Raw genomic sequence first — 24,215 nt, 5'->3', positions numbered from 1 at the left:
GACTGCAGCCCACTCCTCTGTCCATGGAATTCTCCAGGCAAGAATACTGGAGTGGGTTGCCATTTGCGCCCCGGGCAGACCCAAGCCCAGAGGGCGTGGCAGGGACAAGTCCAGGACTCCAGGGTGCGCCCAAGTCCGGAGGGCGCAGCAGGGTCTGGTCCGAGTCCTGAAGGCGAGGCGGGAGCAGGGATGGGCCGGCGATGACGGTCAGACGACGGACGGCTGCAGGCCTAGGAAGCGCAGGGCCAGGACGAGCAGGCCAAGGAACAGCGAGAGCCCGAGCAGCAGCCGCAGGAGCGTCCGCGCGGTGGAGCCGCGGGTCCGCCCGGCTGTTGACTGCACATATCGCTCCACTGCATCCGCGAAGCTGAACTTGTCCGGCACGTAGCCAAGCTGGGCGCGGGCCTTGGCGATCTGGAAGGTGTGCGTCACGGTCACACTGCGCACCTGCAGGGAGAGGCGGGACAGCCGCGGGGCTGGACTAGTGGGCGTGGGAAGCAACCTTGTTTCACTGGGACGGGAGAGGGTTGGGATTTCCCTTGCGTCGCACAGCGATTTGAAGGAAATGGCAACCCACTCCAGTATTCTTGCCTGGAAAATCCCACGGACGGAGGAGCCTGGGAGGCTGCAGTCCATGGGGTCGCAACGAGTCGGACACGACTGAGTGAATTCACTTTCCTTTCCTTTCCCAAAGTGTTGGATCTCGCGCCTTTGATGTCCTCATGGGGAGGACTTCCTTTCTCTCTTCCGCCCCCATTTTCCTTAAGGGAGACGCCTCCGGGATGTCTTTTCTGCATCTCCTCACCCTACTGAATCTCTCAGTCCCCCAAAAGTAAAGGCCCCACCTCTGCACTCCCTTCCCTGGCCTAGGAGATGCTGGGGCTCAGGAGGATCTTGATACATTCTGCCTGTATCCTGGGTGCAGCTCTCCGGAAATAAGTGTCTCCAGGGGACACCCTGGGCTTTTCAGCCCACAGCCCCAGATTGAGTCTGGGTAGGCAGGTCCCAGGGCACAGCCTTCACTCCCTTGCTGATTAACTGAGCTTCCCTAAGAGAGGAATTCAGTTATGCAGAAGTGCTGACTCTCCAGGGTCTGAGCAGCCTTCCCTGCTGGCAGAAGTCCTGGGGCCCACAGGCTTCCAAGGTAGTACTGACAGCTAAGTACTGAACGAGCCCCCTGTGCCTGTCGGGCTAAATTCTTTCTAAGCCTCGTCTCATTTAATCTTCTGAAATGCTAATACCATCGTCTCCTCTTGAAAATTTATCAGAGAGGTTAAGTGACTTGCCCAGGGTCACACAAGGGAGCCAAATTCTAGCCCATGCCTTTCACTGCTGTGTTAGGACTGGGAGGATACCCTCCCACCTGATTCATTTCTTCCGCTTTAGTTCCTCAGCTGGACACTGGGAAGGAGTCCACTAGCTGCTTGATTCTGCTGGGGCCCTGTAACAGCCCTTGGGGTCAAGCCCCTGATCATGGAAGCTAGTGTGGGAAAGAGGGAGAGAGGCCAGTTCTTGTCTCTTTTTGCCTCAGCTAGCAAGCTCAGGGCTTTGGGGGATACAGCTGTGAGCTAGATAAACAGGGGTCCCAGATCTCAGGCTTGGATGTCACCTCCTTTGGGAAACCCTCCCTAACTTCCTCAGAATTGGCTTATGTGCCTCTTCTGTGTACCCTGAAGTTTCTCATCATTTCCCCCAATATAATCCTTATCACAGTGTGTTGAGTGGCCTGGTTGTTGGTCTGTCTTCCTCTTTGGATGGACTGTGAGCTCGCCATTAAGTGAGATTATAATCTTTTTGCCCTTCCTAACTTACCAGAGCATCAGGGACAGTCAGATCAGAGAGTGGACTGGAAGGCTTTTACAAATAATACCAAACAGCACTTGTTGCTTTACTGTTTATGAAAGTGAAAGTTAGTCACTTAGTCGTGTCCAACTCTTTGTGACCCCGTGGACTGTAGCCCACCAGGCTCCTCTGTCCATGGAATTCTCCAGGCAAGAATAATGGAGTGGGTTGCCATTTCCTTCTCCAGGGGATCTTCCCAACCCAGGGACTGAACCCAGGACTCCCACATTGCGGGCAGACTCTTAACTGGCTGAACCACCAGGGATAAACAGATTATTACTGTTTGCAGTCTGCATTAAAATATACTCTCTTTTAATAAACAACAAGGTCTTATATAGCACAGAGAACTATATTCAATATTCTATGATTATGGACATCCCTGGTGGTACAGTGGGTAAGAATCCACCAGCCAATGTAGGGGACATGGGTTTGATTCCTGGTCCAGGAAGATTCCACACGCAAAAGAGCAACTTAAGCCCATGGGCTACAGCTACTGAACCTGCACTTTAGGGCCAGTAAGCTGCAACTACTGAGCTCCCCTGCTGCAACTACTGAAGCCTATATGCCTAGGACCTGTGCTTTGCAGCAAGAGAAGCCACTGTAGTGAGAAGCCCGGGCATCAGGAAGAAGAGTAGTCCACACTCATTGCAACTAGAGAAAGCCCAAGTGCAGCAACAAAGACCCAATGCAACTCCCCCCCAAATTATATATCCTATGATAAACCCTAATGGAAAGAAAGTGAAAGTTGCTCAGTTGTGTTCAACTTTTGTGACTCCACGGACTATACAGTTCATGGAATTCTCCAGGCAAGAATACTGGAGTGGGTAGCCTTTCCCTTTTCCAAGGGATCTTCCCAACCCAGTGATCAAACCCAGGATTCTCTCATTGCAGGCAGACTCTACTGGCTGAGCCACCAGGGATAAACAGATTATTACTATTTATAATTAATAATTATATAATTTATAATTATTACTGTTTATAGTTATTACTGTTTACTGCATTAAAACATCCTCTCTTAATAAACAACAAGGGCCTGTATTGCACAGAGAATTATATTCAATATTCTATGATATGGACACCCCTGGTGGTAGAGTGGATATGAATCCGCCTGCCAATGCAGGGGACATGGGTTTGATCCCTGGTCCAGGACGATTCCATGTGCCAAAGAGCAACTAAAGACTGTGGGCTCCAACTACTGAGCCCGCATCTAGGGCCCACAAGCTGCAACTACTGAGCTCCTCTGCTGCAACTACTGAAGCCTATATACCTAGAGCCTGTGCTTCACAGCAAGAGAAGCTACTACAGTGAGAAGCCTGGGCATCAGAAAGAAGAGTGGTCCCTGCTCATCGCAACTAGAGAAAGCCTGCATGCAGCAACAAAGACCCAACACAACTCCCCCCAGATTATATATATTTGAAAGTCGCTCAGTCGTGTCCAACTCTTTGTGACCCCATGGACTATACAGTCCATGGAATTCTCTAGGCCAGAATACTGGAGTGGGTAGCCGTTCCCTTCTCCAGGGGATCTTCCCAACCCAGGGATCAAACCCAGATTTCCCGCACTGCAGGCAGATTCTTTACTAGCTGAGCCACAAGGGAAGCCCCAAACCATAATGGAAAAGAATATTAAAGAAAAGAATGTAAGGATATATAACTGAATCACTTTGCTGTGTAGCAGTAATTAAGACATTATTAAGTCAACTATTATTCAATTAAAAAATCCTCTCTTTTAAACTGTATATGCAAATAGGAAGTAAGGACGGTCCTACCTCCATTCCTCAGAACAATGCCTGGCATACAGTAGGTGCTCAATACAAGTGAAATGAATGAAAAAAGGCTATGAAGTCAACTAGAGGGCTGGTTAGTATGTCATAGACTGGCCAGCAGAGGGCGCCAGAGCCACGGTGCCCAGAAACTTCACAACTAACTAGGGATCCCTTGCCCCCAAATTGAACGAGGAAACCTCAAGCGAGGGGAGAGAAAGAGGAGCCAGCTCTCAGCCCGACCACAATTCAGCAGTACCTTGGCAGTTATTTTATGTGAATATGATACCTGACATTTCACAAGCTAGTGGTTAAGCTTGGAATCTTTTAGATTTGGTCTGGGTTCAAATCTCAGCGCTGCTACATAAGCAAATGGTGATGGGCAGTTTATTTTACCCTCTCCCCTTCCCCTAGCCATGTGTTTCACGTCCTCCTCTGTACATGGAAGTGACAACAGAATCCACCGTGTATAGTGGTTGTCAAGATTAAGTGAGATAAACACAGTGCCTGGCACTTCATCACCACTCAATAGATGGTCCCTATTTTTATTTTTCTCTTCTCTCTGCTAGTCTGGATGGCTAAAAGAAGAAACCACAGGGAACTGCTTCTTTCCATGGCCCATTCTTGATTCTCTGAAGTGGGGAGCACTGAGCTTTGAATGTGAAGCCAATTTTAGAATGGTGGGGGCTTGGTGTGTGTACGCACACTCAGTTGTGTCCACCTCTTTGCGACCCCATTGACGGTAGCCTGCCAGGTTCCTCTGGCCATGGGATTTTCCAGGAAAGAATACAAGAAAGAATACAGATCCTCCTCCAGGGGATCTTCTCGACCCAGGGATCAAACCCATGTCTCCTGCGTCTCCTGCATTGGCAGGCAGATTCTTTACCACTGAGCCACCTGGGAAGCCTTGAACCAATCAGTGATTGGTTCACTCTAGTGCTCACAATTTTTCACCATTAAATGAGATACTAATCTTTTTGGCCTTCCTAACTTAGCAGTGCACCAGGGACAGTCAAATGAGAGAAAAAGGATTTTGCAAGTAATACCAAACACCACTGTTGCTTTACTATTTACAATCTGCATTAAAACATCCTCTGTTTTAGGACTTCCCTGCTGATACAGTGGATAAGAATCTGCCTGCTAATGCAGGGGACATGGGTTCAATCCCTGATCTGGGAATGTTCCACATGCTTCAGAGCAACTAAAGCCCATGTGCCACAACTACTGGAGTCCATGTGCCTTAGGGTCCATGAGCCACAACTACTGAGCCTGTGTGTTGTAACTACTGAAGCCCCTGCACCTCGAGCCGGTGCTCCTCAGGAAGAGTAGCCCCTGCTCATCACAACTAGAGAGAAAGCCTGCATATAGCAACGAAGAGCTAGCACAACCAAGACTAAATAAAGGAAATACATGAAAAAGTAATGTTTAAATAAAAACATCTTTTTTTCCCAAAACATCTCTTTTAAACTCTATATGCAAATAGAAAATGCATCATCATTATTTGAGAACAGTGTTCTTAACACAGTAGGTCCTTACGTAATATATACTTGTTCAATAAGCAGAAATTGTGAGCCTCAAACTGTGAGCTTGAATATGTGTGCCTTGTGTGTGTGCGTGCGTGCACATTAACAGTTGTTGGGGAGTAGAGACATTCCAGAAAGTGAATGTCATGGAACCTGCCTTCGGGAGCCTCCAGTCTGGCTGGGAAGGCAAGCTGCTTATGAATGAAATGACAGTGATGAAGGATGGGCTTGGAGTGGTCACCCTTCAGACTAAGAGAGCACAGCTTAAGCCAAAGCCCAGGGGCTGGGACATGATAAAGGAGCTGGCCCTAGATTTGGGCACACATGGGAGGTTCTGAGACCTCAGACAAGCATCCAGTTATGGTGTCAGAGTGGGAGAGGAGAAGGGGCAGGAAGGCAAGTGAGGGGCACCAGGGCAAAGGGGCTCCCTTACCTCACTCCGGGTGAGCAGCGGTGGGAGGCTGCAGATGGGCCTCAGGGCCAGATGCAAATACTCCATCACCGTGGCTGTGTGGGGAGAGAGGGACCAGTGAACAGGTGCCTGCTCTTCGCAAACTCCAGGGAGGCTCTCAGGGGCAAGTCAGTTGGGGGCATTATTTGCTTTGCTAGCGGAAATCTTCTCTTTGCCAGTATTTTCCTGTTCTTGGGATTCCTTTAAATCAGTTTCTCAGCACAGCCTGGGGCACTTTGCTTGGTGATGAAATATGTCACAAGTAAGTTGTTATTAACATTAAAAGCCTGACATCTTAAAATAAGTCTGAGCAGATTCAAAGTGATATCTACAACCATGTCTCTCTCACTTCTATTCCGGTATGCTCTCTTGAGTCAGAGAAAAAGAAGTTGGGGCAGTGATTGAACTCAACATGCGCTTTATACTGGATCACTTTTTTAAATGTTCCAGCTTCCCCCATCCCCTTGTACCAGTAGAATGCTGAGATAATAGGTCTGGGATGTGGCTGAAGCATTTCTAGACTTTAAAAGCTCCCAGGTGATTCTACTGTGCAGCGAAGGGTAAGAAGCTCTGAGTTACAGTTTGCTCACTGGGAACTGGGGAATTTATAGATAATTCACTAAAACTGCCAGAAGCTGCAGTTGAACTTTTCTCAGCTGGGGGTCAGGAGTGTCACTCTTGGTGGCTATGCTGTGCAGGGGAACCATTCTGTGCGGGTGCCCTGGGAGACAGAAGTCTGCAAACCCCAGCTTTCAATGGCAAGCATCCCAGTGCTCTTAAAGAGCAACAGATCCAGCTGAGGTTTTCCAGAACTCAGTTATCTGTGACTGGAGGGCCACTTATCCCCTGGGGCTGATCACTCCATGCCTGACAAACGCTCAGCATTCCAGCTGGAAGGAGGCCAGCAGAGAGACACTGGGGCGTGGGAGTAGAGACTGACCTTCAGGGTGAGGAGGAGAAAGGGAAAGTGTTGGTCACTCAGTCCTGTCTGACTCTGCAACCCCACGGACTGTAGCCTGCCAGGATCCTCTGTCCATGGAATTCTCCAAGCAAGAATACTGGAGTGGGTTGTCATTCCCTTCTCCAGGGGATCTTCCCGACCCAGGGATCAAGCCTGGGTTTCCTACACTGCAGGCAGATTCTTTACTGTTGAGCCACCAGGAAAGGCCCAGGGTCAAAACTGAACCTCCACATGTCCCAAAGTAGCCTTAACTCCAGGCTGACCTTGGTGGATGGGGCAGCCCCAGGGCTCCCCCTCCTCTGCCTGGCTTTGCACCTTCCAGCATAGCAGTGGGGCTGGGAGTGGGCTATGGAGTCAGATGAGCCCAGTGTGAATTCTGCCTCTCCTTCTTTCTCAGCATGGCACTGTGTGTGGACAGGCTGCTAACCTCTCGGGGCCTCAGTTGCCGCATCTTTACAATGGGCCTAATCACACCCACCTGCAAGTGGGATAGAGTTTAAACAGGGCCAGGACTAGGGTGAAGTGAGTAAGGTGCCTCGAGGGCAAATTTAAGGAGGCACCAGCTCTCAGGGCTGGGCAAGTGCAGATCAGGCTTGGAGCATTTGACTCCTGAGAGTGCAGGTCTCCTTAAATTTTGTGCCTCTCAGCTAGGTCCTGGCTCTGGGTTTAAAATGAGGTAATGCATTGATGCTTTCTGAACTGTGGTGCTGGAGAAGACTCCTGAGAGTCCCTTTGACTGCAAAGAGATCAAACCAGTCAATCCTAAAGGAGATCAGTCCTGAATATTCATTGGAAAGACTGATGCTGAACTCGAAGCTCCAATACTTTGGCCACCTGTGAAGAGCCAACTCATTAGAAAAGACCCTGATGCTGGGAAAGATTGAAGGCAGGAGGAGAAGGGGATGACAGAGGATGAGATGGTTGGATGGCATCACCGACTTGATGGACATGAGTTTGAGCAAGCTCTGGGAGATGGTGAGGGACAGGGAAGCCTGGCGTGCTGCAGTCCGTGGGGTTGCAGAGTCAGACACGACTGAGTGACCGAACAACAACAGCAATGCATGTACATCTGCCACGTGGAGGGTTTTCACATACACACACACACACACACACACACACACACACACACACCCTTCCTTACCTGACAGGTAAACCCAGGAAGTAGGAACCTGGATCCAGGGCTGGCTGTACCCCAGCTTCTCAAACTGCAAGGAAACATGGCTTGAGGCAAGAAAACAGATACCTGAAGGGCTAATGTGCAGAGGCCACAAACTGCCTTTACCCCAGAGTCATCAGAGCACCTCCTGGCCCCTCCTCATCTGCCCACCAGAGCAGGCAGACCCCACAGCCAGCCCTAAGTTTACACCAGTCTTTAAATGAAACACTATGACCTGGAAAACTAAGTGGGAATTGATGGCACAGAGCGGGTTTTTAAACTTGGGCTCATTCCCATCATTTAGTTATTTTTTTACATCTGCTTACCCAAACACACTCTAAGGCACTTATATAGAATTTACAGCAGTCTGCCAGGCTCCTCTGTCCATGGGGCTTCTCCAGGCAAGAATTCTGGATGGGTTGCCATGCCCTCCTTCAGGGGATCTTCCCTGCCCAGCGATCGAACCCACATCTCTTGCACTGGCAGGCAGATTCTTTACTACCTGGGAATGTATGACCCAGAAATTCCACTCCCAGGTGTAGACCCAAGAGAAATGAGAACATGTGTCCACACAACTATTTATACACAAATGTTCATAATAGCATGACTGATAACAGTAATTTGGGAAAACCCAAATTTCTATCCAATGATGAATGGATTAACAAAATTTGGCATATCCACTGAATGGAATTTTTTTTTTTGGTAATAAAAAAGAATGAAGCACTGATATGACACATCGACAGCAAGGATGAACCTTGAAAACTTTATGCTAAATGAAAGAAACTTAACATGTTTTATGATTCTGTTCACAGGAAATGTCCAGAACAGGCAAGTCTATAGAAGCAGGGAGGAGATTAGTGGTTGCCTGTGGCTAGGGGTGGGGTGGGATGAGATGTAAACAGAAATAACAGCCAAAGAGTATGGTTTTTGGAGGGGTTGTTTTTGGGCAAGGTGATGTAATGTTCTAAAATGTGTTTCAGTGATGGTCATACTACTTTTAAAATACTAAAAACCATTGGTTTGTATGCTTTCAATAGATGAACTGTATGGTCTATAAATTATATCTCAATAAAGCTGTTAAAAATTGACATGCAAAGGGCCTGAATACCCTGAAGATATAGCCTCCAGTGTGGGGTTTCTGGTCGACCCCGTCAAGGAGTCTGTAGGCTGCTGGGAGAGGAGGCCGGGATTCTCAGGGTGGGGGCTGTGCCTCCCTTTGTGAAGGCCAGAACCTCCTTTTGTGCTTTGGCCACCTCCTACTTACCGCTTTCAGGGCCTCCCTATAAAGTACGGAGATGGGGGGCCCAAAAGCCAAACTTCACAAGACATCAACATAAGTCAGGAAGCAGGCTGAGAGGGACTGTGGCAAACTCGGGGAGCTCCTGGCCTCCTAAAGGGGTGGTCATGACTCAGTTCCAGTGACACCCAAGTAGACACTGTTGCCAAGCTGGTCTTTCATGTGAAACCTCCTGAGCTTTTGGAAAGAGGAACAGGTGACAGGGAAGGAAGACGTGGGGATCCCGGAATTCTCACTTGGGTTGGTGGCGTGTCTGGGCACCTACCAGTGGAGCCATCCACTCGAAGAGGTTGACGCTGTCCCCGTCATTGATGTAGTACGCCTGCCCGCTCTGAGGGGACACGTGGGGAGGGGGATGTCAGGCACAGGGCCGTCACCTGACCCCGTCCTCTCTGATGGCTCCTAGCAGCTGCCCCAACTCCCCATTCTCCCGAGCAGCCCTGGAGATAGATCTGAACAAGTCCCTTTGGATTCCAGGGCTGCCAACTGACGAGCTGTATGACCTCGACGGAGTCACTTAAACTCTCTGTGCCTCAGTTTCTTCTTCTGAGAAATGGGAGCATAATAATGGGTTCTCTCTCTTGGGCTGTTCTAAAGGGGAACTATAACAATATATGTAAGATGCTTAGCATTTGGTGACTGTCACTCTGGGATCAACAACACCTACCTCCCAAGGTCATTTCAAGGAGCTAACGATGCTCTAAAAAGTATCATCCACCCCCACCCCCCACAGCTTTCCTGGGCTGACAAACCCATGAGGCAACTTGAGTTGGGGAGATCTGTTGTGTATGAGCCAGGAATCCCCTAGGGATGGAGGGGCGCCTACCTGCAGCCTGGAGGGTAAGGGGGGGGGGCACTGCAGGAGACTCACGGCCACGTGGCCCTTGGCGGCGGTGAGGGCTTCGGCGGCCAGCACGTGGGCCTGCACCAGATTGCGGACATGGACCCAGTTCATCCGCGTCCGTCGGTCCCCAAATCGGAACATGAAAAACCTCTTCTTAATGTGGCTCTGGTGGAGGGGGAACAGGGTGAGAAGCACAGACGAAGCCTGGAAATGACTTTTAATTCCATCTCCATGCAGACGGCTCCCCAATTTCTAGCTTCAGGCCAGACCTCTCTGTCCCAGCCCCACTAAACCTTCCTGACAGATGTCTCCACTTGGTGGCCCATTTGGTTGCCAGATAGACAAGGCAGACTTGCCCTGTCCTGTGAGTGCCAGACCCCACCTGGCCACCCCTGCTTTCCCTCGGCCCACAGCACCCAGGGCTCAGGCCAAAGCTCTGCAGCCCCCTCTGGCTGTCTCTTCCCTCCCTCCCTCTCTACACCCAACCCATCTGCAAACGCAGTTGTCTCAGCTGTTACTATCTGTCTAGAATCTAGCCACTCCTCACTGCCTTGATTGCCACCCTCATCGCTCACCCGGACACTGAAATAGCCTCCTAACTGATCCCCCGCTTCCACCCAAAGCCCCTGTGGGCTGTTCTCCACGCAGCTGGGGATCTTTCTGAATCCTAAGTCAAATCATGTCTCCTCTGCTCAGAACCTTTGGGACGCCTTTCTGGCAGGTCAGATGGCTAAGGAGACCCTTCTGCTCTGGATCCAGCAACGCTCTGACTTGCCTCCCACCGAACCCCTTTGTCTCACTCAGCCCCAGGCACTTGGCTTCCTCCCTGGAACATGCCAGCAGGTTCACACCTCAGAGCTTTGGACCTCCCATGCCCTCTGCCTGGAAGGTTCTGCCTACCTGTGTGATACACCTGGTCACCTCAAGGGGCTCAGTGTCCCTACTCAGAGGCTCCCTGACTGTTGGCACCCTAGCTTTCCCCCATCCCACTGCACTTTTCCGCTTTCTCCACAGTCCCAGGACCTTCGACTATTCCTTGTCATGTAAGGTGTTTATTCTGTTTCTCTTCTGTGAGGATATAAAGCCCACAGGAAGGGGGGTAGAATTGTCTATTTTGTTCACTGTTAGTGTTAGTCACTCAGTTGTATCCAACTCGTTGTGACCCATGGACTGTAGCCCGCCAGGCTCCTCTGTCCATGGGATTTCCAAGGCAAGAATACTGGAATGGGTGGCCATTCCCTTCTCCAGGGATCTTCCCGACCCAGGGATCAAACCTGTCCTGCACTGCAGGCAGATTCTTTACCGTCTGAGCCTCCAGGGAAGTGCATCCCCAAACCTGGAATTGGTTTTCATTTCCAGCATTGTGCCCAAACTCTCTCCTCTGTTTGGATCACCTTCTCTCTACTACCCCATTTCCTTGGTTAGCTCACTCCCTATTCAAACAGCACAGGTGTCACTTCCTCCAGGAAGCCCTCCTGGACCTCCCCTGCCAGGCTCTCTCTGCTGTCCTCCCATCTTCTCCCTCTCACCTCAGCCCTTACCACCCTGAACCTGTGACTGTGGCACCTGTCTCCCTGATTAGGCTGTGAGAAACCTGAGGACAGGATCCAGAGCCCCTTGCAGCCATATCCCTGGCACCCAGCCTTGTTTGGAGAGAAGTTTTCTGTGTGAAGACCCAGCAGCATGAGATGAGCCCTCTGGCCCTCGGGGAGCCCACATCTGAGCAGGGCAACAGTTTCCTCTGCCTCTCTGGGGTTGTAACTCCCTGTCTTCTCCATGGGTACCAGGCCTGGCTGGAGTACCCCCAAGAGCTCTGTTTCTGGTGGGCCTGGTGGGGGCAGGAGTTCCCCCAGAACTGAGGGTCCCCCGCTTGGGGCACTGACCCAAGACTGACATGGTGACCATGGACCTCACTGACACAATTTCAGCCGGTTCCTCCCATGCCTTCAGCCTCAGGCTGGAACAACGTACCGCCACGCGGGGCAGGTGCCTCTGCTCTTCGGGGCCATAGATCCCTGGGGGTCGGAGCACACACGTCCTCAGAGAGCCTCCTCCTACGACACAGGGGAGGGCAGTCAGGGGCCTAGGAAGGGGTGGATGATCAGGAAGGGGGATAGAAAGGCTGTCCACATCTCCTGGTCCTTACCTGGACAGGTCCTTGGAGTTTCCTCATTCAATTAATTATTCTCTCAGTAGATCAGCTAGTCATTCAACAAACCCTATTCAGAATCATCCCCCTCCCCACCCGCTCTGCACTGGATCCTGGGATGGATGCTGTGAAGAATCCAAGGAGGACCAAGAAATGGTCCCTGAACTCACAAAACTGACAGGCCAGTAACGCAATACCTATGTGCATGGCCCATGAGAGTTTAACCAGCTCTGACAGACGTGATTGCCTTTGACTCCCACGAGAGTCCTACTGTGCCCATTTTACAGATGTGCACAGACCCATGTGCCCTCATGCCAACAGCTGCAGCTCTTTCTTTCTTCTAGTCATCAGGTAAGGTCCATAGGGCTCTCAGAGAGGTTTTACTATGTGTCTGGTGCCCTCATCTGATGCTCTGGTAAGCCTGGAATTTTTCCCTCCAGGCAGCCCTATGAGGTGGGAGCTGTTATTATCCCTATTTTATGGATAAAGGAACCAAGGCTCAGAGAAGAGATGTGATTTGCCTAAGGGCACACAACTCAACCTAGTGGAGCTGAGGTGGAGACCCAGGTTCAAGGTCTTTCCACTAATAGCCCTGGAGACACAATATTAACTAGACCCTCAGCTCTCTCAGCCTTGGTCTCTTCACATGGAAAATGGATGCTTTGTAACTAGTGGTTGCAGTTACCCTTTCCAGACAACCAGAAAGGAAAAGACTAGAGCCATTAGCATGAGAGCTGGAGGTCTGTTCCCCCTCTCTGCTGTGTCAGCAGAGTCTCCGGACTAAGATAGAGTTTGGTCCAGGGTTTCCCAAATTCTCTGCTGAGGGGTCCCCATTGGTGGAAGTGGGAGCCTGTCACCCTGTGGGGGGAGGTCTAGGGGTATAGCCTGAAGAGCTGCCCCAAACATATTCAAGCCTTAAGAAAGTCTACAAAATTTTCAATTTATTCTAATTCATTTGTGTTTAAGATTTTAAATTTTTTCAGCTACTATTTGTAAATTATTTGACTCCCAACCCCATCTCCTTAACTGAGTTGGAGCCTCCTGGTAGATGTTCCACTACCCCAAGGCTGAGGTTCCCCAAGCAGCCTGCTCCCAGTTTGGGGAGCTGAGTGTATATCATCCTCTGGGACCAGAAGCCCACATTTCTTTGGGAGCTCCTTCCCCTTTGTACCAGGTCTGGGGGGGAAATGTCAGTCTAGATACACCTCTCTTCTCTGAGGTGGCATTCTAGGACCCAGGCTGAGTCAATGCCATCTTCTCACCCAGGAACATAACTCTGTGCATCCCGCTGACATGGGATCTAAAATCCTAAGAGTGGGCTCACCCTGAGAGACTGATCACAAGCTCCTGCCTCCCAGGTCCCTGGAATCGCCCTGACCCTGTCATTTCTAAGCCTTGGTGGTCATTTTTCTGGATCTTGTTTTCCAGAAGCTATCACATATCCTTCGAGTATAAATTCCCTTTTCTTCATAAATTAGCCAGGGACGGTGTCACCAGGTCATAGCCTGCTCCTGACTTGACTGCTCCATAGCTTCCCTGACTGTTCCTTCTCCAACACCTTCACTTAACAACAAAGCCCAGCGTAGTGGGTTGAATGGTGGGCCCCCAAAAGTTATGTCTGTGTCCTGGAACCCATGGATGCTACCCTACTTGGAAAAGGGGTCTTTGCTGATGTAATTAAGGATCTAAACATAAAACTGAGTGGGTAACAGGCAGGAAGTTCAGGGGTCTCCAAACAGAGGGAATAGGCTGCAAGTGCCAGACATTTTTATCTCTCTTAAGCAGCAGGAGGAAACAAACCAGCGATATTTTTTTCTTCTCTATACAGATTTAAAAGGAGGTTTCTCTTAAAATGCTGTGTTGCCATGACACCTGGTTTCACCTGAAGCTAACTACTCTCGAACCTTGAGTTAACCAATACATTTCTTTTTCTTATGGAAATGTTGTCTTAAGCTATTCTAATATACCCCAGACTCTATCTTCATGGCCAGGGATGAATTATTTGGTGCCATTCTAAATTCTAAGACATTCCTTTCTTTTCATTAACAGACTGTGAGTGACTATATAACTTACAGCTAAAGACTAGGAGGCGGGTATTCTTTCTGCCCCCTTCTGATGCCTATGTCAGAAGCTTTCTCTATCTCCTTTATACTTAAATAAAACTTTATTACACAAAAGCTCTGAGCGATCCAGCCTCGTCTCTGGCCCCGGATTGAATTCGTCTCCTCTGGAGGCCGAGAATCCCGGCGTCTTATCGTTCAGCAACAACCTTTCAAAACTATCCTGGATTATCCTGTTGAGCCTTAAATCCAATGTCAGGTGTCCTTATAAGAGACTCACAGAGGGAGAAGAGGAGAGGCCACATGAAGACAGAGGCAGAGACTGATGCCAAGTGATGCCACCAACGAAGGACCCCAAGACCCCAAGGACCAGAAGCCGGAAGAGTCAAGGAAGGATTCTCCCACACACTTCTGGAGGGAGCGCAGCCCAAATGACACTTGGATTTCAGATATCTGACTGTGAACTACGAGAACCGTGAGAGAAGAAATTTCTGCTGTTTCGAGCCACCAGGTTAGTGGTGATTTGTCCTGGTGGCCCCAGGATACTCACACACCCAGAGACATGAAGACACAGCGCCTTCACATGGAGCTGGGGTCTGCAGGTCTCAAGACTCTGCTACAGGGCCCAGGCTACTCCATGCCAGGCTAGAGGCAGAGTCTCTCAGGGACCAGCTGGGGGAGCAGGGACTGGAAATCACCCAGGGAGACTGTGGCTGGACTCCTGCGAGGCAGGTATCAAGTGAGCTTACCTGTAGACAGCCTGGAGCTAATTTTAAACTCTGGGTCACCTGGGCATGGGGTGGGGTTCGGGGGGGAAGGCTGGTCAGGCTGCAGCTGACATTGGCCAGTGGGGCACTGGGCGGCTACGTCACAGAGGGGTGGGGCCCAGGGTATCCATGACTGTCCTGACCATGGAAAGCTGGGGATGCTTGCATAAATAATTCTCAGCTGGAGGATTAGGTGTCTGACTTGTAGGAGCGCTGGTCCAGCCAGGGGAGGCCCTGATAGAGAAGAGAGTTCTACTGCACAGGCTCAAACTCCTGGGAAACCCAGCTGGATGTTCCCATTGGGATAAACAACTGAGGCCTGACAGGTCCAGGGTGAGGGGGTGAGGTGGGGAGGATTTTAGGGGAAAGCATTCATGCTCAGAGACCACTCAGCCACAGCTAAGTGGAGCACAGTGGTTAAGCCCCAAGGCCCTGGTGTTAGACTCCCCTGGGGGGAGGTGGGTTTTCAAACCCCACGTCTGCCACTTAAGAGCTGTGTGACCTTGATCTAGGTCAGTTAACCTCTTAGCCTCAGTTTTCTCTGCTGTTAATTTGGGGATTATGATACCAAGCAAACTTCACCCTCTAAATCCACTTGGCTCCTGAGTTTAGACAGTGAAAGAAACCAGCTTTTCTGATTCTTTTTAGTTTCTGAATTTCAGAAAGCAAATATAATTTGGATAGCCAGGCCTTTACCTGAATATATTTGACTCCTGAGTTTGGAAAGAAACTGGATCTCTTACCTTATACAGATGCTGTCAAGTGATCGGAGACTTTTGCTGAAAGGTGGTGGAGCTGGGATTTGAACTCAGTTCAGTCTGATGCCTGTATGTGGGTGTTTAGCCACTGCACCACGCTGCCACCTGTCCTTATTCTATTAGTATTTGTTTATGACAATATGATAAGAAGATGCAATCTAGTTGGGCAACCGAGGCCAATTTTTCTGGGAGTTCCTGAAGCACCCCTCACTTGCACAGCCCTTCCAAAGTGCCACACCTCACGGCATATTCATAAATGTGTACTCTTTTTATCTGGAAGAGGATTCCCCCAAACTGGATGCCCTCCTCTGTGGCAGAAAAGAGGGCTAGACTTGGGCTAACCCAAGTGTCTCCCCACCAGACCATGAGAAACGTGAGGGCAGAGACTGGGTCTGATGTTTTCCAGGCTGTATCCCTGTTGAATGTAGGTGCTCAGAATTTGTTGAATGGTGAATATCCAAGACCCTGGGGAAGTGTCCTTTAGAAGGAAGCTGGCCCACAGAGACATACCAGCTAAAAGCAAGAGTTGCTCATGTGTTTCACGCAGGCAGCAGTGGACACGCATGTTTGCTGTGAGCAGGTCCCCAATACTTACCTGGGAGAGGCGTCCCATTGGCCATGAGGATCAACTGGTCAGCGATGGCTTTGGTTCGGGAGTAGTGGTCCGTGTGCTGTTCAAGGACAGGGAGAACAGAGCCACCAGATGGGGTCAGGGACACTTGGGATCACACTGCCCAGACCTCCTGGCCCCAGAGCTGCACTTTTGCTTCTGACCAATGGGAGCTCACTTCTGGGACCCCCTCTGGGATATAGCCAAGCCATGAGCCCTGCCGCCCCCCCTCTCCCTCTGGATGGGGGCCACGAACAGAGGAGAGAGTTCAGAGCAGTAATAGTGGAGCTTCCCGTCAGCCACATCGCCTGTACTGGGACATGGGCTGCACTGGGATGTGGACCTGGATGCGTGTCAGATGGACTATTTACACTGAATCCTTGTGCCCACGTGGCATTTTCACATCATCGCCTCATTTCCAGCTCTCCACATCCCCACAGAGTGGTGTTATCATGCCCAGATGAAGAAGGAGAGCCTCCAAGTGAAGTGGTTTGCTCAGGGTCCCATGGCAGAAAGTCGCTTTGCTGGTTCAAGCCCAGGTCGGTGTGATTGTAAAGCCCTTGCTGGCATGACTGAAGTAGGAGAGTGCTTGAACCATGTTGTTTGGGGACTCTTCGCTCCTGGGTCTCACCGTGAGTTGTGAAGTTGACCCTGGCTCTGCCCATCTCTGCCCTTTGAACTGTGGGTCCCAGGTCCGCCCTGCCCACCTCTCCCAGAAGCCAGGTACCTTCTCCAGTGGGAAATATGGCACAGAGTCCTCATCGCCTTGCTCTACAGGCTTCCCGCCGAATGCGACATTGACGGTGCTGGTGTAGACAAGCCTTGGAACCCGCTGGCGGACACAAGCTGCAGTGACAGGTCACACAGCCACACACACACACACACACACAGTGCTGATGTGAGCAGGGAGTCGGCTGAGGGGTGCCCATGGGGACCGCCTTGGATGAGTCCTCCCCCCACCCTCCAGCACACAGCCTGCCTCAGGAGGGAAGGGCCTCCTTCCCTTCACTTGGGGAGGGGTCAAGGCCCTGCTCTGAGAGTCCTTGGGGGCCAGGCTGGCTCACTCTTCCTTCTCAGTGTGGCTACCTTGCCAGGGACAGGTCAGAAGAAAGTCTCACTCATTGGGGACACAAGGAAAACACACTCTAGAATCAGAGAGAAAAACAGGATGGAGGACAAGGCAGGACATGCCCAGAGAGCCCAGAGGTGGGTCTTCTCATTTGGAACTTCAGCAACTTTTCTTGCTCCCAACCCCTAAGCCCTCTGCGCAAACTCCACTCCCGTGTCCCCAGACACCCTGAGGTCACACTGAGCCCCATGCCAGGGCCTGGGCACGCCCACAGAACAGGAAGGATGTGCTGCCCACAGGCCCTCCACGGGGGAGGGCAGGGGGTGGGAGGAGGCTCCCACCTTTGTCCCCCTGCCCTGGCCCCCAGAGCTGGGCCTGCGGCAGCCCAGGTGAAGAAAGACACGGCAAACACACAGCAGATCACAATCTGCCCTGAGCGCCTACCATCGATCACTAGTTTGGTGCCTCCAACGTTTATAGACTCGATCTGCTCTTTTTGCAGCTAAAAGGCAAGATGGAGGTGCGAGAGTTGAGGTGCTGTCTCAGCCCTGTAGCTGAGGCTGTGTGGCTGGGCTTGGGTGGGGCAGGGTGGGGGGGCTGCAGCTCAGAGGCAAGGGTTCCGAGGGGCCCCTGGTAGTGGGGGGGCCCTGGGCTCTAGTGCCCTTCTCTGCTCCCATCTGCCTGGGCTACTGATAGCCAGATGCGGGCTACCCGCATCTGGCAGTCAGCTCCCTCACCTATGAAGTGAGGGAAGAGCCCCTTGGGTGGTTTGCAGGATTTAATAAGCCCCATGAGAGGACCTGATGCAGGGCTTGACACAGAAAAGAGCCTCAGATATGTTGGAGTGCTTCCTGGCTCTAGAAGTTTCAGCTTCCTTATCCATAAGACAGAGACAGTAATACTGTCTACCCAAGTGAGAGGGCGGGGGTGTAAAACGTAAAAACAACTGGGCCACAGTGAGAGTTGCTTGTGTATCAGGGACACGGCGAGGCCTTTACATCTCATTTAATCCCTACAACCACACAGGGAAGTGGGTGCCATACTGATTTTCCAGCTATATTTATTCTTGTTGCCATTGTTTTCAATAGGTAATACAATCACAAGGTTAAAACTAATCAAACAGTAAAACTAATATGTAACGAAGAAGAAATTTCCCTCCTATTTCTAATACAAATGTGAGTATATGCCTTTTATTTTAAAAAAAAAGTGTCAAATGCTGTTTTTGTACCTTGGAAATTGTTCTGTTATCAGCATATATTGAGTCACCTCATTCTTTCTCCTTCTTTTGAATGGCTGCATAGAATTTCATTGTTAGGCTATATCACAATTTATTTACATAGCCCCCAGTGGATGGGCATTTTGGTTAGTTCCTGTTTTGTTATTAAAACCAATGCTGCAAATATATGCTGCTGCTGCGGCTAAGTCGTTTCAGTCGTGTCCGACTCTTTGCGACCCCATAAACGGCAGCCCACCAGGCTCCCCCATCCCTGGGATTCTCCAGGCAAGAACACTGGAGTGGGTTGCCATTTCCTTCTCCAATGCATGAAAGTGAAAAGTGAAGGTGAAGTCTCTCAGTCGTGTCCGACTCTTCGTGACCCCATGGACTGCAGCCTACCAGGCTCCTCCGTCCATGGGATTTTCCAGGCAAGAGTAATATAAGTAAGTGTAATTTCTGAGTCAAAGGCTGTTGTATGCTTTGACAGATACTGTCACACTGCTCTCTGGGGAGGTTGTGACATTAGCACTAGTTGTGTCCTCACTTAAGAGATAAAGAAACAGAGGCTCAGAGAGGTTAACTTAACTTTCCTGGTCACACAGCTAGAAAATGGCAGAACTGGCATTTGGTGTCACGGGCCAAATGTAGGCTAGGTGTAGCCCAGATCCTCCCTGGAATAGGTGAAGCGCATAATGAACTCCCAGGCATTAGGCGGGGGCAGGCAGAGCCGGGACCTAAGCCCTGTGTGTGTGGGGGGGGTCTCACCTGCTCAGCACCAGACATTCCGTAGGAGGCCACGTGGAAAACACAGTCTACCCCTTCGAAGGTACGGTGCAGGGCTTCTGCATTGCGGACATCAGCCTGAAACAGAGGTAGAGGCTCAGAGGTGCGGGGCCCTGTGGCCGTGGTAGCCCAGCTGGGAGCTGGAGTCTGACTCTGGAGCCTGTGCCCTTCACTACCAGCCACCGGTTACACATCAGACACTAACCCCTGACCTCCACCACCAGCCTGCCCCTCGCCCGTCCCCCAAGACATCATCACTGTACCTGGACGAACTCAGTTCCTGGGCACAGCTCCCACTGGGGTCTGCGGAGGTCGAGCAGGATGACAGAAGTGCCGCTCTTGGCCAGGCTGGAACCCAGGTTGAAGCCCAGGTAGCCTGCTCCTCCGGTGACCACAATCTTCTGCCTTGAGGCCTGCACAGGGGTGGCCTGAGCCTTCTGCTGTTGACCCGGTGTTGGGACTGTCATTGGCTCACTGGGTCTCTGCCCAGCCCCTGATCCCCGCCTGGGTCCAGGCCCTACCTCCGAGCCAGGGGAAGGTGAAACTCCTGAATCAGGTACTAACCCAGCTCCTGAAGCAGCACTAGGCCCCTGCCCAGGGCCCAACACTGCTCCAGACCCTTGTCTGGGTCCCAGAACATCACTAGGCCCCTGCCCAGGGCCTGACACTGCTCCAGACCCTTTTCTGGGTCCCAGAACATCACTAGGCCCCTGCCCGGAGCCTGACACTGCTCCAGACCCTGGGCCATGTTCTGTAGCAGCATCAGGCCTTGATCCAGGTTCTAGAACTACACCAGACCCCAGCCCAGGTCCAGACACATTCCCCAGGCCTGAGACCCCACCCCAGGCCTGACAGACAGGGCAGCTCTGCCGGCCCTGTCCTGCAGCTTTGCAGGCCTCTGGGGAGGAGCCTGCTGGGTTGGGCTTCATCTTCTACTGAGCCATGTGGCCTCAGGATCTATCCACCTGTAGGGAAAAACAGAAGAGCATATGCTCTGGAGTTGTCTTGAGTCATGTGGATTATCAGACTCCTGGGGGCTTAGCGGACTTGCTGTTGGGAATTAGAGACCCTCTGAGTTCCCAAACCTATCCCTGTAGGAATCTTGAGAACTTCCAGGGTGGCTGCTGCCTTCCTCAGAGAGTCAGAGACAAAGTAGCCAAGGCCTTGGGATTCACAGCTCAGGAACCCAAGGCCCAAACCACATGGCTGAGATTTATACCAAACATTCCCGACTCTTCTACCAGCTCCTTAAAAGCCCGGTTCCCATGTAGTATTAGAGGGAGATGGATCAAATCGTGCTACCTGACTGGGGGTAGGGGGGCGCAGTGACTGCTTTCTGATGGGGAAATGGGGAGGGCTTCCTGGAGGAGGAAAGAAGGGGGGAGCCACATGGGACCCAAAGGGCCTTGTTAACTTGTACAAGGGCTGGACCACCTCTGCCCTGGCAACTGCTGCCTCTGGTTCTCCCAGGTCCCCAGTAGTGCAGCTGGCTGACACCACAAGGCTTGCCCAACCCTCTGTGGGCTTCAGGATAAGGTCTGCGGTCCTTGGGGTCCAGCTCTGAGGCTCCTGTCCTCCTTACTCAAGACTTAAAGCGAGCCAGGCTGTCAGTGACTGTCACCATCATCTCACCCCCTACCTCCTGCTCCACCTGAGGATAAGGCTGGACCACAGGCCGGATCACCATTATCATCACTAATAACAGCAGAAATGTGTACTGGGTACTCTGGGTCTACCAGAGTGTTCCAGGCCCTATGGCTACAGAGAGCGGTAAACTCTGCTCTGCATAGTGGCTATAAAAAAAGAACAGGTGCGAGGGAGGGGACATATGTATACCTATGGCTGATACATGCTGCTCTATGGAAGAAACCAACACAATATTGTAAAGCAATTATTCTTCAGTTTAAGATAAATTTTTAAAAAAAGAACAAGTGCAACTGTGTGACTGAATGACCGAGTGATGAGCCCACAGGTGTTGCTGGCGGTGGTCACAGGACAGCGTCTGGGACCGCTGTATGGGATGTTCTAGTCTCTGCCCTGCTGGCCATAGTTCTGAGTGAGGGATATGGTCAGGCCCCATACAAGCACTACACCGCAGATCTCAGTCATCAGAGTATGAGTCCAGTTCCCCCAGTGGGAGGGGGAATGGAGCCACAGAGTGGAGCCCTCCTCTTCCAGGCCACGGCACTCTGCGCTGGGGAACCGTCTGTGGCTCCAGAGTGTTTTTCTATCCTGCGCGGATGCTTTCTGCGACAAAGGCTGGGACCCTGCCGCAGGTCGAATTTCCCGGGTGCGCCCTTGGGCAAGGTCCTTCTAACCTTCCTGCACCTCAGCATCCACGTCTGCCAGATGAACTCACATAACCCTGGCTGCCCTGTCCACCTCACCGACAGCAGGGCCCTCACAGGCCACCGGCACACATGCGCCAGGAGGTCTTGGATCAAGTGGTGTCCGTGGCCCCCAACCGGTCCTGTGCCTGGCACAGAGCAGGCTGTCAGTAAACAGCCGCTGAATGAATGAAACCCCTGGGAGCTGTTCTGCCTCTTGGAGCTTAGGGCTAAGCGCCGAGCTGGCCCGGCACTGCAGCATTTAATCCTCCCAGCAGCCTTGTGCAGCGGAGGCTTACCGGCCCCATCATCGGGGAGGGAAACTGAGGCTCAGAGAACATTTGCGAACTCTGATAGAGTCTCAATGAATGGCTGGCCCTGGATCCTGGTCGATGGGGACCCAAAGCGGGGTCGGGTGAAAGACAACAGGGAAAGGCAGGGACCACTCCAGACCCATCGCCCCCGCTGGGTGGGTAGGAGCGGGGCGACCCATCCCACTTTGAAAGCCTCCTGCTGGGCAGCTCCGGGCGGGTCCTGCCTGCCGCGGCTGCTGAGCGCGCCCCCTCCCCGCGCCCCGCGCCCGGCGTCCCAGCGGCGCTCACCTGGTCGGGCTCCCGCGGCGCTGAGTGATCTCGGCAGCACTGAGTGATCGTCGGTTGGTCTAGACGCTGAGCCAGGTGCTGCCGGGCCTCCGCCTCCACCGGGTCTCCGCCTCCACTGGGCGGGGCCGGCCCCGACTTCGGGGACTGCCCAGCGCTCGCCCCGCGCCTGTTTCCCCTGACCCTGCTGCCCATTCCACAACTTTGGTCTCTAAGGCGGGGACACGCAGGCTCTCCCAGAGGGGAAACAGGCCGGTCGAAGGGTGAAATGGCCACGATGCCGACGGGGAGAGGGCAGGAACGTCCTGCGTGCAGGCCGGGTCCTGCCCGCATAGACGTCTTGAACCCCAGGATGTTTCTTTCTTCCACTCACCTATCCATCCATGTCCTCTCCCACGCGGTCCCTTCTGTTCAGCCTGCCTTCTGCTTCTTTCCTCCTGCCCTTCTTCCTTCCCTCCCCGCTTCCTCTCTTTCCATCTGTTTATTTTCCCACCTACTCTTCCATCCATCTCTTTGTCAATTCATCCAGCCTTCTACCAATTTAAAACTGTTTTTTGTCCGTTCATCTATTCACCCGAAATTCTGTCTTTCCACTTAATCCATCCAGCTTTTCATCCATCCAGTTTGTTCTGTATCTTTCTTTCCTCCCTTCCACCCATCTATCTACCCTTCATTTCTTGCATCCTCCACCCACCTCTGGGTTATCCATTCTCCAATGCCATCGTTCCACATTTAATAGGTTATTCTTCAGTGTTGTCCTTTCCCTTGCACTGGGGACCCGGATGGATCACACCATCCCTGGAAAACTCATTCGCAAGTGGCAGTGGCAGAGAGGCAAGAATGTGCCCAGGAGTGGGCACAGCTGATGAAGTGGAGCTGGGGGATGGTGGGGGTGTGCTCCAGGGCTGACCCAGACCACCAAGGGCTGCTTACTTTGGAGAGGGCTACTGCAGAGGCTTCACCCGTATGAACCTCCTCTGTGGGCATGGGTAGGAGTGGGGAAGAGAAAAATCCTCAGCCAGCACATACTATGTGGCAAGTGGTAAGGTATCTTGCTCAATTCTCACAATCTGTTTTAGCGCTGCTTGCTTCATTAATCAGGATCAGAGGGATGAAAGGGGGCTCAGAGTGTAGTGGGGCAAAGCCATGGGGTCAGTCCTGGGTTTAAGTCTTGGCTCTGTCACTTTCTTGTGTGTGTTTGGGCAGTTACAGGGCTCGGTTTCCTCATTCATAAATCAGAACTGGTGTGTATTTTACAGCTGTGATGTTTTGAGGCTTGTGGCTAACAAGGTACCGTAACAGAATGCTGAGTATGATGCCTGCCCAGTCAGTACTCAACCAATGGTAGCTGTTATCATTGTTATTTGAGAGGTTGGGATTCAATCCCAAGTGATTTGCTGCTTTGCAAACCATACATCTGGTCCGCCCTTCCACTCACAAAGACCAGCCTTTCGTCTCCCACCAGCAGGGCCAGAGGACTCTTGTTCTCCAGGCCCAAGTGTAGTCTTATTAGGAAAAGCATAGTTTGCAACTATTAACAGGTATTACAGTTGAATTGTGATACCCTTAAGTTCACGTTGAAGTTCTAAGCCCCAGTACCTCAGCATGTGACCCTAGTTGGGAAGAGTCATTGCAGATGTAAATAAAGGTGAGGTCCTACTAGAGTATGGCCCTAACCCAGTATGACTGGCATCCTTATAAAAAGGGGAAATTTGGACACAGACATGTGCACAAGGAGAGCATCAGGGGAAGACTGGAAGTATGCTGCCAGAAGCAAGGAACTGGTAGAAGCCAGGAGAGAGGCCAGGAACAGACCTTTCCCAGTGCTTTAGGATCTTTTACAGTGCTCCTGGGAGCACTGTACCTTGATCTCAGACTTCCAGCCTCCAGAGCTGGAGACAACACTTCAGCCACTCAGTCTGTGGTACTTTGTCTCGACAGCCCGAGTGGCCTAATACAGTGACCACAGGTTGTTTTCTCTGCACGGATGGAGATGATGTGGAGGGCAGCTGTCCAAGACAGAGACCAGGCTGATATCCAC

The 24,215-nt window shown here is 51.6% G+C and overlaps 1 protein-coding gene across 1 annotated transcript; it reads right to left on the bottom strand.

The window, feature by feature from the left end:
* Positions 1-201: 201 nt before the first annotated feature.
* Positions 202-20,177, bottom strand: SDR42E2 (short chain dehydrogenase/reductase family 42E, member 2). Its single transcript, XM_061153981.1, has 12 exons — positions 20,123-20,177; positions 19,512-19,708; positions 19,231-19,326; positions 17,694-17,751; positions 16,908-17,026; positions 16,166-16,241; positions 11,808-11,890; positions 9,864-10,001; positions 9,258-9,323; positions 7,681-7,744; positions 5,561-5,634; positions 202-447 (listed from the first exon to the last, which is right to left on the bottom strand). The coding sequence occupies exons 1-12, from the start codon at positions 20,175-20,177 to the stop codon at positions 208-210; spliced, it is 1,266 nt and encodes a 421-aa protein (XP_061009964.1). The 3' UTR covers positions 202-207.
* Positions 20,178-24,215: the final 4,038 nt, after the last annotated feature.

Source organism: Dama dama, chromosome 10, assembly GCF_033118175.1.
Source record: "Dama dama isolate Ldn47 chromosome 10, ASM3311817v1, whole genome shotgun sequence".
In the NCBI taxonomy this organism is placed as follows: Eukaryota; Metazoa; Chordata; class Mammalia; order Artiodactyla; family Cervidae; genus Dama; species Dama dama.
Note: the sequence above shows the minus strand (reverse complement) of the source record. Positions and strands in the feature narration are given on the sequence as shown.